The sequence below is a fragment of the Salmo trutta genome, chromosome 5 (assembly GCF_901001165.1).
Source record: "Salmo trutta chromosome 5, fSalTru1.1, whole genome shotgun sequence".
NCBI lineage: Eukaryota > Metazoa > Chordata > Actinopteri > Salmoniformes > Salmonidae > Salmo > Salmo trutta.
The window spans coordinates 54,891,217-54,908,405 of NC_042961.1; the positions used below are offsets into that span (position 1 = coordinate 54,891,217).

The 17,189-nt window shown below is 39.0% G+C and overlaps 1 protein-coding gene across 10 annotated transcripts; it reads right to left on the minus strand.

The window, feature by feature from the left end:
• Positions 1-1,931: 1,931 nt before the first annotated feature.
• On the minus strand, positions 1,932-14,538 carry LOC115194555 (butyrophilin subfamily 1 member A1). 10 transcript variants are annotated; one of them, XM_029754341.1, is made up of 8 exons: positions 14,324-14,537; positions 11,278-11,371; positions 10,831-10,860; positions 10,707-10,736; positions 3,262-3,303; positions 3,001-3,039; positions 2,888-2,914; positions 1,932-2,726 (listed from the first exon to the last, which is right to left on the minus strand). In XM_029754341.1, the coding sequence occupies exons 2-8, from the start codon at positions 11,279-11,281 to the stop codon at positions 2,200-2,202; spliced, it is 699 nt and encodes a 232-aa protein (XP_029610201.1). In that variant the 5' UTR covers positions 11,282-11,371; positions 14,324-14,537; the 3' UTR covers positions 1,932-2,199. The 10 variants fall into 10 exon arrangements, with proteins under 10 accessions (XP_029610201.1, XP_029610199.1, XP_029610195.1 ...); XM_029754339.1 differs by lacking the exons at positions 10,707-10,736; positions 10,831-10,860; positions 11,278-11,371; positions 14,324-14,537 and adding exons at positions 3,567-3,596; positions 3,694-3,723; positions 4,130-4,223; positions 5,434-6,215; XM_029754340.1 differs by lacking the exons at positions 1,932-2,726; positions 2,888-2,914; positions 3,001-3,039; positions 3,262-3,303 and adding exons at positions 8,696-9,837; positions 10,000-10,026; positions 10,139-10,179; positions 10,402-10,441 and having other exon boundaries at positions 14,324-14,529.
• Between the last annotated feature and the right edge of the window lie 2,651 nt (positions 14,539-17,189).

Genomic DNA, 17,189 nt, shown 5'->3' on the forward strand with positions numbered 1-17,189 from the left:
GCCGAGCTACGGGGGTTATCCGGCCAGGACGGGTTGTGCCAGCCATAAGCTCCAGACCTCCTGTGCGCCTCCACAGCCCAGTATACCCTGTGCCTGCTCTTCGCACCCGGTCTCCAGCAACGTTCCCTAGTCCAGAACTCCCAGTAACGTTCCCTAGTCCGGTGAGACCTATTCCAGCTCCACGAAAGAAGCCTCCAGTGATGATCTATGGTCCAAAGCCTGTAGAGATGATCCATGGCACGAAGCCTCCAGTGATGATCCATGGCCCGGAGCCTGTAGGGATGATCCATGGCCCGGAGCCTGTAGGGATGATCCATGGCCGGAGCCTGTAGGGATGATCCATGGTGCAGAGCCTGCAGCCACGGTCCCCAGCGCGATGCCTCCAGCAACGCTCCCCAGTCCGGATCCTCCAGCGACGCTCCCCAGTCCGGAGCCTCCAGCGACGCTCCCTAGTACGGAACCTCCTGAGAAGGCCTGCAGCCCAGAGTCTTCAGCGACGGCCTGCAGCCCAGAGTCTTCAGCGACGGCCTGCAGCCCAGAGTCTTCAGCGACGGCCTGCAGCCCAGAGTCTTCAGCGACGGCCTTCAGCCCAGAGTCTTCAGTGACGGCCTTCAGCCCAGAACCTCCAGCGATGATCTACAGTCCGGTTCCTTCAACGACGATCCACGGTCCGGTGGTACAAAAGCAGAGGGATCAGCGGGTGGAGCGGGGGTTACGCCCCGGAGCCGCCTCCTCTGCTGGAGGATAAGGTTATGTGGACTGCGCTAGAGCCGCCATAAACAGTAGTTACCCACCCTACCCTCCCTTTTTGTTTTTGTTTATTAGTAACATTCGGAGTCTGCACGTTTGGAGGGGGTACTGTCACGTCCTGACCATAGTAAGATGTTATTTTCTATGGTTTTTTGGGATGATCTCCAATTAGAGGCAGCTGGTCCTCGTTGTCTCTAATTGGAGATCATACTTAAGTGGGGTTTTTTCCACCTGTGTTTGTGGGTAGTTGTATTCTGTTTAGTCTATGTACCTGACAGAACTGTGCGCTTTCGTTTCTCTCTTTGTTATTTTGTCTTTAGTGTTTTTGAGTTAAAATAAATTTCATCATGAGCACTCAACACGCTGCGCTTTGGTCCCCTCTCTACGACAGTCATTACACTCATACCCCACAACTCTCTGTGGTTTTATTAGTACTCTAATACCCCACAACTCTCTGATTTTATTAGTACTCCAAAACCCCACAATTCTCTGGTTTTATTAGTACTCTAATACCTCAAACTATCTGATTTTATTTGACCATGGGGAAAACAGCTGATGCACAGAATACAATGCAGATTATCTTCCATTGTTTGAGCAATTATTTTGCTTTAGCATTCTTTTACTTAGTGAAGATTTAATCTTTCACTTCTTCTATCCCACACAAATTGATCTGAGCGATGTGAGATGGAATGTTTTCCCCTTTTAGAAAAATCTACAAAAATACCTGTTATGATTCTGTATATACCAATTACAGTAAAGTGAGACAATATCATCTGCTCTAATGATATATAATGATATATATATAAACTAACATATTTCATTTTGTCATACTCATTTGTCATATTAATGTTTTGTCATATTCATATTGTATAGTTATTTTCAAAATAAATAATAAAATTGCTTTAAATCCCAGACTGATTGAACTAAAATGTTAGAAATAGAAATATCTGTAATGATATGGTCAAACTAGATGTCACACTGGACAAGTAGATACAGGATTCACTGGGTCAATATACATATTGTGTCAAGTATCTGGCTAACTAACTTGCATTGTTGGTCAAAGTAAAGGTAAGGTTTTATGTGATGGATGATTATTAAACTTGTCAAAACAACTACATACAAGCCAGTAGATGGTAGTTGTTTCTTTCAATCCTAGTCATCAATAGATCTACAACCAGATACCAAATAAGAACTTGTATTTTTCACAAATCAACATGTTTTAAAACAAAAATGCATGTTTAATGTCACACACGATACACTACTGAAATAATGAATGTATAATATATTAATAACGAATATGGAACACAACGTTGATGCCTGGTTTGATGACAGCAAAGGATCATATGAATTAATCCACAATTCTTTATATTACTTAATCGAAAATGATTCACATAGCTTTATACCACAATAAGCTATTGACAAATGGGGTATGTGATGAATTGTGTATTTCTATGTTGCCGTGATGGGCAAAATTGTGATTGGATCTGCATCGTTGTTCCAGGGTGAGAAAAGTGGCAGGACATCATCCTGATAACTTGGTCCATTGGTAAATGAGTAGATGAGTGAACCTTCTTCTGCACTAAAGAAAGTCACCTTCCTTTCCTGATAATCCAGATAGATACCGACTTTATCTGGAATACCTTTGTCAAGAACACGTTCTTTATCCTCCATGGCTTTAAGTCTTTGCCCATTGGATAGTCTGATTACCCAGAAGCCATTAGTTGGACTGAAAGCCAACGGCCCCTTCCTGTTAGCCGTTGTCTTGGCAACGCCAAGCACCCAGTCATCCTTCTCCTTCACATTCACCTCCCAGTAACTCTTCAAAGGACTTCCCATATTGCCCAACACAAAAGGCTCTTCATCAAAACAGTTCTCAACGATGATTTTTCTCTGTGGTGATTCATTAGTCCACTGTAGTGACTTCCCATCTATCTTCAGTTTAGGGTGAGCAGTGTCCACATCCAGATTAACATTCACTGTGGAGAATAGGAAAACACATTTTTATTTACTCATAATTTTCATTGTAATTTAATATTCACTGATTTAAAGCTTAGTTATATAGGACATATAAAGTATTTTATTTTATTAGGTATTTTAATTGAGTTGAAAAACAGATTCTGTTGTCACAGACCATTACCTTCATGTGAGCGTGCTTGATTTATATCTGGAAAAAAATACATTTAAAAAAGTATAGCAATGAGAAATTCAATGTCTCACATGTCATATGAATATTATCTGAAATTACATTACCGAACTTTGCAGTCTTCTTCCTGGATCTTGCTGATGCATCTACAATTGCAGTGATAAACCAGAATGATGTATGGTACACAAAGGTAATAACTGGGAAAGTTAATGTGTAACTAACAAAAATATACTGACTTAATGTTGCGTGAGATGGTGCAGTAGGGTAAGTTGGTGCAAAGTTGGTGCTTACCCAGAATTTATACAGCATCCTCTGTATTAATGTACAATATTTCTCACCTTTCTTTGGAGATAGTTTGAGATTAGTACCTGTCTGTAAAGTGTTTTCTTGCTCTGCAGTTGAGTCATAACCTTCAGATCACCAAAACAATAGAATTCTCCTTCAATAATGTAAATAAACACTCTTCATCTGAAATATTTTGTCAGACCCTTTAACTGCACATGCTTCCCCCCCCCCCCCACACAAACACTTCATCCACTATGTATAACATCACACACTAAAATATTACGTCATAAAGAGTCAGAGGTCATGTATTTAAATATACCAACTCATGATTGTCTTCTTTTGTAATAATGATTCACTAAAGTATTTCATGAAGAGATTAAAAGCTTACCCTTCTTTGTTGAATCCCATGTGATCAGTGCTGTATGAAGTAATACATTGTTGAATAATACATTTTCTTCTATGGAAAGACAAATATCCATCATAATCTTTCTATGCAGAGACGAAAACAAACTTACTTTCTTCTTCTGGTTTTGAACCATTACATCCTGTAAAATAAAGACAGAGTTATGGCTTATTTCGACCCAGTGGTATATGTACTATAGTTGTAATGAATATAGTAGTCAGGGGTAAATTCATGTATTTGGGGCTAATGATTTAGGTTTGTATATGTGAGCAGCTTTACCCATGGTGATGGTGGCTAAATGGTAACAGCTAACTGTCAAATATTCCCCAATACATCACATCATGTATTTAGGACTAATGATTGAGGGCTGGATTCAATCCATACAAATTTAAAGGCAATGTTCAAGAATTCGCGGAGACTGCATTGACGGTAAATGCTGCATACCGTATGTCGGCTCAATCGGAAAATTACTTTCACATTTGAACAGGGATCTTCCATGATACAGATTGAATACAGCCCTTAAGTAACTATATCTGAGACAGCTTTACCCATGGTGATGGTGGCTAAATGGTAATAGCTAACAGTCATATAGTCCCAGAACAACTCTGTGTCTTGTCCTTCTCCAATACTCAGCCACGGCACCTATAAAGAAATGATCAGCCTTATTTCACATTTGCTAAGCCTGATTCACAATGTTAACAAAAACTAAGAGACGAGTGTAAAGGAAACACGATGCCACAAAAACGATGGAAAATGTCTTGAGTACAGAGGAAGGCAAACATTTTCTCTCCTTCATTTTTTAATTGGAGAAAGTAACTCGCAATGCCTCTGGTCAGTCTCAAACACAGACTCGTTATTGTGTTACCACCAAAAGAAGTGGATGATGCTGAATGGTTTTGTGATACACTCAACCCTGTGGTATTAAACATATTATAACTAACACCTCAAATTTATAGCACTTTATTTATAGTGTCTGTGCACACTTCATAACGGCATATGACACTGTTATTCCATTTAATGTAATAATGTGACACAGAGTTTGATACATTCTATAACGCCCTATTATAACACTGGTACGTAGACACGTATGTAGCATGTAATAACATATGAAATAAGTTGTCATGCAGACTGTGTAATAGCAGTCGTTATTAAAAGGGGACATAAGCGCATATGACAACAGGATGAACAGTCCTCTATAAAAGTGACATAAGCGCATATGACAACAGGATGAACAGTCCTCTATAACACCCATTATAACTCGTTTTATAACATCTTACGCCGTTACTCATAACTATTTAAAACTACTCATTAAAGCTTATGACAAATGTTATGTGTTATACAGCTGTTATAAAGGCTTTATGAATATGTCAATAAGGACACCTACATTAAACTGTTACCTTTGGGACTCATTGGAACAAGCACTAAAAGTTACCAATTGTGTACAATTACTTGAAGTAAGTACCATAAAGTACCCATTGATACCTTATAATGTCCTAGCAAATGTGTAATTTATATACCTGTAAAAGAAAGTACTACCGAAATCATTTTCTACTATGCTAGTTGAATTCCAGAGATATTTCAAGAAAGTGATTAGTTAGTTTTACAAAGGCAGTACTTCAGTTATCCTGTTGAAGGCTTGTCTTTCAGGGATATTTCAAGTTGTCTCATACCAAAAGGATTATTGTTTAACCCACTAGTATAAAAGTTCAAAGATACAGTAATAAAACAATAACGGTGAATGGTTAGTCAGCGAGGGGAGGGGGGGAGAGAAAGAGAGAGAGCGAGAGAGAGAGAGAGAATCAAGGAAGATTGATTTCAGGACCTTATGGTGATTATTTTTTCAGACACTTACCTTGTGTATAAATGAATGTCCTGTTTTGTTGTATATTTACCACCTATAGTCTCAAATATTATTCATTCCAACTTCCCATTTACCAAATTGCTAATGCTAAAGGCTATTGAGTGGCCATAATTATGAAAACAGAAAGATTTGATAAAGAGACAGCATACTGCAGCTCCTCTGGTTAATGTGTAACCAGTCAATTGAACCTTCCAGCAAGAATCACGTAGGGAAACTGGGAAGGTCCAGGTTTTATCAAGACATCAGTATCTTAAGGCTTCCTCATTACAGTGCTTTATAGGAAAGCTGCCTCTCCCCATGGCCAGTTTAGTTACTGCAAGCATTATATATATACTCTATGCAAGTGATTTGCAAACCTTTTTGTCCCACGACCCCATTTTGATATCTGAAAATTGTCACGACCCCAAACATGTAAAAAAACTAAAACAAATCATTAACAGCCATTGTTAACTTTTTTATTTGGGGCTATGGCAGTCAATTTAAAAACATTCTAATAGTACTTCTGATTTCTGATTTTCTCAACTCACCATCACATATTTTAAGTGTGGGGCTATGACAGTGAATTGCAAATTAGACTGACATGATCATTGGCAATTTTAGCATGTAAAAATTGGTGGGGAATTGTATTTATTTTTATTTATGCATGCCAGCAAAGCCACTACACAACACTAAACAATACATGAATTGAAATATAATGGTGAGAAACCGTGCCCAAAAACTGGTAGGGCCTACATAAAGCTGTCCCAACAGCAGAATTTGAACAGCAGTCCCAACACTTTTACCTCTGTTACACCTGGCTATCAGCAGAGAATTGTCTGGCAGCAAAACAGTTCATACAGCCTCATTTACTGCCTTTTAAAAAAGCATAGCTGATATGGCTACCTTGCTAAACAGATGTGGTGTCTACTTGCAATTGAGATGTACAAACTATTGCATAAGGGGACAACGAGCGTATAAAAGGCAATCCGTAACATTGATTAAGACATTAATGAGCGAGCTAGGACTGACGTGGTCAATATAACTATTTGTTCAGCACTTTTGAAATGTACAGCGACAGAATTCAGAACATGGGCCGTTCTTACAGTATTCTCCCTGTACACCAAGTCAGAACCGTAGGATAAAATACGTGTGGTCTATAAGCAGACAATGAAAGCTCTTACAATATTTGATTATTGTCACGTCCTGGCCAGTATAAGGGTAATTGTTTTGTAGTTTGGTCAGGACGTGACAGAGATTATTTGTTTTATGTGGTTCAGGGTGGTGTGTTTTGTTAAAAGGGGGTTTGATTAGTAATTCCGGGTGTTGGTTTATGTTTAGGTATTTCTATGTGGAGTCTAGTGAGTGTATGTCTATGTTTGGTTAATTGGGGTTGGGACTCTCAGTTGAAGGCAGGTGTTGTCTATCTGCCTTTGATTGAGAGTCCCATATAGTAGGGTGTGTTTGTGTTTGGTATTTGTGGGTGATTGTTCTGTGTTCAGCCTTATGCTTTACCAGACTGTTTGTTGTTCGTTCGTTCGTTAGTTCTCGTGTTTTTGTTATTTTTGTATTCAATTTTTTAAAAATAAATAATCATTTAAGATGAGCATACACATACCTGCTGCGTATTGGTCCTCCTTCACCGACGACAACCGTGACAATTATAGCATTTCTCTAAAACAGTCTATAGGCTGAATGTGCACCACCAAGTCAGAACAGTAGGCTAAGTTAAGAGGGGAAAAGGGAGCAAATTATTATAATGAAGCACATGGGCTTTTAACAGCTTACTACACAACATACACTTAGTATTACTTTCTTAGCTACAGCACAGTATACCATATCTCCCTGGAATATTACATCCTTTATGCAGCAGCATACAAAACATTTTTGGACTCACCTTGTTGTGCTGTGCTCACTTGAACAGGAAGGTGGCACGGCGGTCCTTTATGGCAAATTTAGTCATCAGAGTCTGACATTCTCTGGATTTATGGTGCTTTCAAAACAATTGGGAACTCTGAAAAAAAACAAGGTTGAATCGTGACGTCAGTGATCTTCAGGTCAGAGCTCTAGAAAGAAGCCCGAGTTCCTGACTTGGAATTCCGAGTTGGATGACTGTTCAAAACATATTTTCCCAGCCGGACATCGTTTTTTTAGAGTTCCCAGTTGTCTTGAGCTCACTGAAGTCTGAGATTTCCCAGAAGTCATGCTGGAGTGACAGCATGGCGAATATTGACTGTTGATTATTTTTTTATATGTATTTTATTATAATTTTTCACCCCCTTTTCTCCCCAATTTTGTGGTGTCCAATATGTAGTCACAGTCTTGTCCCATCACTGCAACTCCCAAACGGACTCGGGAGAGGCGAAGTTCGCGAGCCGTGCGTCCTCCAAAACACGACCTAGCCAAGCCGCACTGCTTCTTTACACAATGCCCGCTTAACCCGGAAGCCACCTATGTGTCAGAAGAAACACAGTACACCTGGCTACCATGTCAGCGTACATGTGCCCTGCCCGCCAGTTGCTAGAGCGCGATGGGACAAGGACATCCCTGTGCTGGCCCATGGGTCTCCCTATCGCGGCCGACTGCGACAGAGCCTGGACTCGAAACAAGATCTCTAGTGGAATATTTATCATTTTAAGCTTGGAAAGAGACCCTTAATCCCAAATTTGGACCACACACCCACTACACTGAATATCAGGCTAGTGATTGCTTGCAATGCTTGCAGTTAGCCACTGATTCCTTCCAAACCACTCATTTTTGAATTTGCAATTTCCAACTTCTTGTGTAATGTTTATGTCCAATGGCCGATGAGCACTGCACATTTTATCTATAATTTCTCTTCATATGTCAAGAATTGAAAAGGATTTGCCAGTAGATTGTTGACTTGATTCATGATGATGACTGCTAGCTTTCTAGCTAAGATTTTGATAGTATGGTGTTGACATGATCAGTCCAATCAAAGCTACGGTACACAATGGCGTCATTTTAGTTGTGGCCAATGACCTTCGGCACTTCTAATGTAACTGTATAGCAGCACCGAAGGGGCTTGAATTTTCAAGTTCTTCCTGTAGATTTTGCAGTGACGTAGTGTCCCCTTGAGTGACAGAACACTGAGCCAATCACGGCGCAACTAGAGAACATTACCAACCCCTAAGCGCCGTATTTTCCGCTGGCTGCCCCACCCCCACAGAAAGCACTGAGCAAGGCTGAAACACCTGCATTTTAGAGCTGCTTAACTTAAGAAAGCAAAAAAGAGACCATGTTTGCATGAGGCTTTATTAATTAAATGTTGTTTTTTTTTACATTGTTTGCAAACTGATATGTGACACGTATGAAAATAACATGCAAAACAGGCCCAAAAAAAACAGGTGGTGAATCACCTGTCGTGGTTTCTGCCCCACCTGCCCTGAATGACAGTCGCCACCGATGTATCTTATCTCACCAGCACTAATGAGATGGTATGTGCTTAATGCATGTCGCGCCGGAGCTTCTCAAAGTCAGGGCGCGTGGTCGATAGTGCGCAACTCATCTCTGCTGTCACATCCAACCTGGATCGATATTTGGTTTTAATGCAGACGAGAGCATTAAATCCAGCTTCACACAGATATCCGCTGGCGAAGGGTACCATGAGTTTTATAGTGCTTTCAAGACAACAGGGAACTCGGACAAATACGAGGTCAAATCATGATGTCAGTAATCTTCAGGTCGGAATGTCGGAGCATTAATACATTAGTAAAGGATATGGACACAACGTTGATGCCTGGTTAGATGACAGTAAATTATCATGGAAAGTCATCCACAATTCTGGATATGACTTAATCAAAAATGATTCACATAGCTTTCAACCACGACATGCTATTGACAGACAGTGAATGCGATCATTTATGTTTTTCTATGGTGCTGTGATGGACAGAATTGTGATTGGTTTTGCATCATTGTTCCAGGGTGAGAAAAGTGGACGGACATCATCCTGATAACTTGGTCCATTGGTAAATGAGTAGATGAGCGAGCCTTCTTCTGCACTAAAGAAAGTCACCTTCTTTTCCTGATAATCTAGATAGATACCGACTTTATCTGGAATACCTTTCTCAAGAACATGTTCTTCAACCTCCATGGCTTTAAGTCTTTTCCCATTGGATAGTCTGATTACCCAGAAGCCATTACTTGGACTGAAAGCCAACGGCCCCTTCCTGTTAGCTGTTGCCTTGGCAACGCCAAGCACCCAGTCATCCTTCTCCTTCACATTCACCTCCCAGTAACTCTTCCATGCACGGCCCATATTGCCCAACACAAAAGGCTCTTCATCAAAACAGTTCTCAATGTTAATGTTTCTCTGCTGTGATTCATCTATCCACTGTAATGATTTCCCATCTATCTTCAGCTTAGGGTGAGCAGTGTCCACATCCAGAGTAACATCCACTCTGGAGAAAAGGAAACCAAATATTTTATTCATTTATGATTTTCATTGTAATTTCATCTTCAGTGATTCAAAGCTTAGTTATATAGGGCCGATAAAATATTTTATTTTAGTAAGTATTTTAATTTAGTTGAAAAGCAGATTCTGTTGGCAGAGACAATTACCTTCATGTGAGCGTGCCTGAAATATTTCTGGAGAAATATATAAAAAATAAAAAAATAAGTTAAAAATTAGAAATTCAATGTATCACATTACCTATTAATATTTTCTGAAATTATATTGTTTTTAAAAGAGACGCATTAACGATATTAGCAGTTTTCTTCTTGGATCTTACTGATGCATCTACAATTGTAATGATAAACCAGAATAAGGTATGGTACACAAGGCTAATAACTGGGAAAGTTAATGTGTAACTAACAAAAATATACTGACTTAATGTTGCGTAAGATGGTGCAGTAGGGTAGGTTGGTGCAAAGTTGGTGCTTACCCAGAATTTATACAGCATCCTCTGTATTAATGTACAATATTTCTCACCTTTCTTTGGAGATAGTTTGAGATGAGTTTCTGTCTGTAAAGTGTTTTCTTGCTCTGCAGTTGAGTCATAACCTTCAGATCACCAAAACAATAGAATTCTCCTTCAATAATGTAAATAAACACTCTTCATCTGAAATATTTTGTCAGACCCTTTAACTGCACATGCTCCCCCCCCCACCCCACACAAACACTTCCTCCACTATGTATAACATCACACACTAAAATATTACGTCCTGAAGAGTCAGAGATCATGTATTTAAATATACCAACTCATGATTGTCTTCTTTTGTAATAATGAGCAACTAAAAGTATTTACATGAAGAGATTAAAGGCTTACCCTTCTTTGTTGAATCCCCTGTGCTCTGTTCTGTATAAAGTAATATAGTGTTGAATAATACATTTTCTTCTATTGAAAGACAAATATGCATATTTTTATGGCAAGGACAAGAAAACAAACTTACTCTGCTTTCCTGGTTTTGATCCAAATGTTCCTGTAAAAGATGGAAGCAGTTTTTGACCCAGTGGTATAATTAATATAGTAGTCAGGGGTAAATTCATGTATTTAGGGCTAATGATTTAGGTTTTATACGCGAGCAGCTCTATCCATGGGGATGGTGGCTAAATGGTAACAGCTAACTGTCAAATATTCCCCAATATATCACGTAACACATTTAGGGCTAATGATTGAGGTCTGGATTCAATCCATATTGCAGAAGTATTGCGGATCGACGTTATGGCTTGATTGAAATTTAACTGCAATGTTCCAGAATTTGCGGCGACTGCATTCACGGTAAATGCTGCATACCATATGTCGGCTCAATCGCAAATTTGCTTTGAAATTTGAACGCGTATCTAACACAATACGGATTGAATCCAGCCCTTAAGTATCTATATCCGGGCAGCTTTACCCATGGTGATGGTGGCGAAATCGTATTCCTTAACAGTCAAATAGTCCCAGAACAACTCTGTGTCTTGTCCGTCTCCAATACTCAGCCACGGCACCTATAAAGAAATGATCAGACTCATCATGTCTTGACCTAATTAACATTGCTAACAAAAACCAAGAGAAAGGTGCAAAGGAAACATGATTCCACAATAACTACAGAAAATGGCTTGAGTACGTAGGAAGGCAAACTTGATCTATTCTTAATTTTTTTAATTGGTGAAAGTAACTTTCAATGCCTCTGGTCAGTCTCAAACGCAGAACTGTTATTGTGTTACCACCAAAAGAAGTGGGTGATGCTGAATGGTTTTGTGATACGCTCCACCCTGTGGTATTAAGTACATTCATAACTGTTTTATAGCACCTCAAATTAATGTCACTTTATTTCTCTGTGCACACTCCATAACGGCATATGACATGGTTATGACACCCATAATTCCATTGAATGTAATAATGTGACACAGAGTTTGATATATCCTATAATGCTCTATTATAACATCTGGTACGTAGACACGTATGTAGCATGTAATAACATATTAATTAAGTTGTCATGCAGACTGTGTAATAGCAGTTGTTATTAAAAGGTGACATAAGCGCATATGACAACAGGATGAACAGTCATCTATAACACCCATTATAACTCTTTTTATAACATCTTATGACGTTACTCATAACCATTTGAAACTACTCATTACAGCTTATGACAAATGTTATAATGTGTTATATAGCTTTTATAAAGGCTTTATGAATAAGGTCACCTATAGTAAACTGTTACCTTTGGGACTCAATAGAACAAGCACTAAAAGGCATTTGGTATCAGGTAGTTATCAATTGGGTACAATTATTTGAAGTAAGTACCAGAATGTACCCATTGATACCTTAAAATGTCCTGGCAAATATGTAATTTATATACTGTAAAAAAAAATGTACTACCCATATCACTTCCTACTGAGCTAGTTCAATTCCAGAGACATTTCAAGAAAGGATTACGTTCTAAAAGTGAGTATTTCATTTCAGTAGGGCAGTATAGTTATCCTGTTGAAGGTGTTCTGTTTCAGGGATATTTCAAGCTGTCTCAGATCAAAAGGATTATTGTTTATCCCACTAGTATAAAAGTTCAACGATACAGTAATAAAACAATAACGCTGAGTGAATCAGAGAAGATTAATTTCAGGACCTTATGGTGATTATTTTTCAGACACTTACCGTGTGTATAAATTAATTTCCTGTTTTGTTGTATATGTACCACTATAGCCTCAAATATTATTCATACCAAGTACCCATTTACCCACTTACTAGAGCTAAATGCTACTGAGTGGCCATATGAGAACAGAAAGATTTGATAAAGAGACAACATACTGCAGCTCCTCTGGTTAATATGTAACCAGTCAGTTGAACCTTCCAGCAAGAATCACGCTGGGAAACTGGGAAGGTCCAGGTTTATCAAGTCAGCATTATCTTATTGACTTTGTCAGTATAGTACTTTATAGGAAAGCTGCCTCTCTCTCATGGCCAGTTTAGTTACTGCAAGCATTATATATACCAGGGGTTCCCAAACTTTTTTAGCCCACGACCCCATTATGATATCTGAAAGGGTCACGACCCCATTATGATATCTGAAAGGGTCACGACCCCATTATGATATCTGAAAAGGGTCACGACCCCATTATGATATCTGAAAGGGTCACGACCCCATTATGATATCTGAAAAGGGTCACGACCCCATTATGATATCTGAAAGGGTCACGACCCCATTATGATATCTGAAAGGGTCACGACCCCATTATGATATCTGAAAAGGGTCACGACCCCAAACATGTAAAATAAAAAAATGCAGTTCACAGCCATTGTTTACTTTTTTATGTGGGGCTATGACAGTCAATTGCAAGTTAGTCTGACATGACATGTATCTCTGACATGTATCTCACCAGCAATAATGAGATGGGTGTGCTTTAATCATGTCGTGCTGGAGCATCTCAAAGTCAGGGGGCGTGGTCGACAGTGCGCACCTCATCTCTGCTGTCACATCCAACCTGGATCGATATTCGGTTTTAATACAGATGAGAGCCCTGAATCAAGCGTCACACAGATATGAACTGGCAAAGGGTACCATGTATTTTATTGTCCTTTTAAGACAGCATGGACCTCGAGGTAAAATCATGACGTCATTGATTTTCAAGTTGGAATGTCGAGCTCTAGAAAGAGGCCTGAGTTCTCGAGTTGGAATTGCGAGTTAAATGACCGTTCAAAACAATTTTTCAGAAGTTGGAGATTTCCGAGTTCCAGTTCCAAGTTCCCAGTTGTTTTTAAGGCGGCATTAAAGCTCAGAAGCAGACGGCACAGTATTTCCTTTGAATCAGGAAACAAAACTTCATCGTAGTGACCCGTAAATGCATTCGGTGACATGAAAGCTCAATCAGCTGTTTGATTTCAACACCCATTATAGCTAGTTTTATAACATCTTATGCCGTTACTCATAACTATTTGAAACTACTCATTACAGCTTATGACAAATGTTATAATGTGTTATATATCTGTTATAAAGGCTTTATGAATGTATCAATATGGACACCTACAGTAAACTGTTACCTTTGGGACTCATTGGAACAAGCACTGAAAGTTACCAATTGTGTACAATTATTTGAAGTAAGTACCATAAAGTACCCATTGATACTTTAGAGTACTACCCATATCACTTCCTACTATGCTAGTTGAATTCCAGAGACATTTGAAGAAAGGATTACATTCTAAAAGTGATTAGTTAGTTTTACAAAGGCAGTACTTCAGTTATCCTGTTGAAGGCTTGTCTTTCAGGTATATTTCAAGTTGTCTCATATCAAAAGCATTATTGTTTAACCCACTAGTATAAAAGTTCAAAGATACAGTAATAAAACAATAACGCTGAATGATTAGTCGCGAGGGGAGAGAGAGAGAGAGATAGAAAGAGAGAGAGAGAGAATCAAGGAAGATTAATTTCAGGACACAATGGTGATTCTTTTTCAGACACTTACCTTGTGTATAAACGAATGTCCTGTTTTGTTGTATGTGTACCACCTATAGTCTCAAATATTATTCATACCAACTTCCCATTTATCAAATTGCTAATGCTAGTGAGTGTCCATATGAGAACATAAAGATTTTGATAAAGAGACAACATACTGCAGCTATTCTGGTCAATGTGTAACCAGTAAGTTTAACTTTGCAGCAAGAATCACGTAGGCAAACTGGAAAGGTCCAGGTTATATCAAGAAAACAGAATCTTATTAGACTTTCTCAGTACAGTGCTTTACAGGAAAGCTCCCCCCCATGGCCAGTTTAGTTACTGCAAGCATTATATATACTCTATCCAGTGGTTCCCAAACTTTTTTGGCCCACGACCCCATTTTGATATCTGAAAATTATCACGACGCCAAACATGTAAAAAAAAAAAAAAAAAAATCATTAACATCCATTGTTTACTTTTTTATTTAGGGCTATGAGAGTCAATTGAAAAACATTCTAACAGTACTTCTGATTGTCTTCTCAACTCACCATGATGTATCTCACCAGCACTAATGAGATGGGTGTCGCGCCGGAGCTTCTCAAAGTCAGGGGGCGTGGTCGACAGTGCGCACCTCATCTCTGCTGTCACATCCAACCTGAATCGATATTTGGTTTTAATGCAGACGAGAGCATTAAATCCAGCTTCACACAGATATCCGCTGGCGAAGGGTACCATGAGTTTTATGGTGCTTTCAAGACAATTAGGAACTCGAGGTCAAATCACATGTGGTCAAATCATGAACTCAGTGATTTTCAGGTCGGAAAGTCGAAGCTCTAAAAAGAGGACCGAGTTGTTTTGAACGTTGCATTAATGCTCAGAGGGAGACGGCAGTGTATTCCCTTTGAATCAAGTACCAAAACTCCTTCGTAGTGACCTGTGAATGCATTTGGTCACATGGAAGCTCAATCAGCTGTTCGATTTCACTTACCAGCATGTTAACTAAGCCAGGATCGTAGTCATATGGATTGGGAAGTAGGTCTCTCTCCAATAATAACTATTATTTCTGATTCCACTGATTCGTTCACTCATCTGTGGAATGTTTTTGTATTTCCCTTGCATGCTTGCGTTCAGTTCATTCAGTTTACCAAATTTGTCTGTTACATAGGCAAGGAGACACATTTTCTTTTCATTACACAGAAAATCAACCAAGTCAACCAAACAGTTCCTCTCTCGATGTGAAAAATCTGTCCAACACTCCCCTTCAAAAACCACCAAGCCTCGGAGTGTATTAGAACATTGTCTTGCTCTGATCCCATATCTCCACATAGTTTTGCAAACAGGCGTGCGCAGAGTGGATGTGGTTTGATGTAGTTTACAATCAAAGTTACCTGCTGCAGTACATCTCCGAGTTCTGTGCGCAGCTCTTTTGCCACCAGTTGCTCTCGGTGAATCATATAATGTGTCCATATGGCAGAGTGAGACACATTCATAACTAGAGTGCAGAGGCCTGCCTGCCGCCCCATGATAGATTGTGCAAAAGCCCACCATTCCATCCCATGGAATCTGATTTTCAATTTAGCCATGCAGCACACTGAACATCCAGTGTGCTGTTTCATACTCGAGAATCGTGAGACACAACAATATGTCCTTGTGAATACCATCCCTCGACATGTATAGCGAACAAACGTCAATGCATGGGCATCTTGGCCCTCAAAGCTAATGTACATTTGGAAAGCATAAGGTGGAGAGTTTTTGAGTCGTTCAGTCAGTTTCCTCTTTCTTGCTAGAAATAGCATAAATTATTTGTTTGACAGTGTTATCTGACAAAGGTTTTGATGTGAGTTTCTATGCCTCTGCCTCCCCACATATTGTTTTTACCATATCAATTGCGGAAGATAATATAAAAGTGTGTGGTTTCATAGTGTTGCGGACCTAGCCATTCGCTGTGGGAATGATTCAAGTGTTGCCTTTTCCCATGATCTAAGGATGCTCTCTGTTTGAATTTTATTTAGTTATTTTAGTTATTTTCATTTGGAGGCATGGGCGGCAGGGTTGCCTAGTGGTTAGAGCTTTGGACTAGTAATCGAAAGGTTGCAAGTTCAAATCCCCGAGCTGACAAGGTACAAATCTGTTGTTCTGCTCCTGAACAAGGCAGTTAACCCACTGTTCCTAGACCGTCATTGAAAAGAAGAATTTGTCCTTAACTGACTTGCCTAGTTAAATAAAGGAAAAATACACATTTAGATTTTTAAGGTTAACCACATTAAAATGATTTTGAGATACAAAGACGATATTATAATATACAGTTGAAGTCGGAAGTTTACGTACACTTTACATACGCACTCAAATGATGTCAATTAGCCTATCAGAAGCTTCTAAAGCCATGACATCATTTTCTGGAATTTTCCAAGCTGTTTAAAGGCACAGTCAACTTAGTGTATGTAAACTTCTGACCCACTGGAATTGTGATACACTAAATTATAAGTGAAATAATCTCTCTGTAAACAGTTATTGGAAAAATGACTTGTGTCATGCACAAAGTAGATGTCCTAACCGACTTGCCAAAACTATAGTTTGTTAACAAGAAATTTGTGGAGTGGTTGAAAAACTAGTTTTAATGACTCCAACCTAAGTGTATGTAAACTTCCGACTTAAACTGTATATATATATATATATATATATATATATATATATATAGTTATGCTCTTTACTTGTCAGTGTTCCAAACTAGACATGATTTGTCTTTGTACCTACACATGCAAAAACTATCAGATGGAATTCATAGCAAGCAGTGGACTGGATTAATCAGCTTTAATGAAATAGAACAGAACAGATTAACTGGAATGATATTCACTCTCACGGGATGGGTTGCCAGAAATTACTAGTTGAAAGCC

What these genes read in the sequence shown, in the direction of transcription:
- LOC115194555 (XM_029754334.1), bottom strand. Translation starts at nt 4,169, where the DNA reads ATGACTGTTAGCTATTACCATTTAGCCACCATCACCATGG. An exon ending in TTCAAAACCAGAAGAAGAAA is followed by an intron (nt 3,597 to 3,693) that starts GTAAGTTTGTTT and finishes TACTTCATACAG; the next exon opens with CACTGATCACATGGGATTCA. An exon ending in TCAAGCACGCTCACATGAAG is followed by an intron (nt 2,727 to 2,887) that starts GTAATGGTCTGT and finishes TATTCTCCACAG; the next exon opens with TGAATGTTAATCTGGATGTG.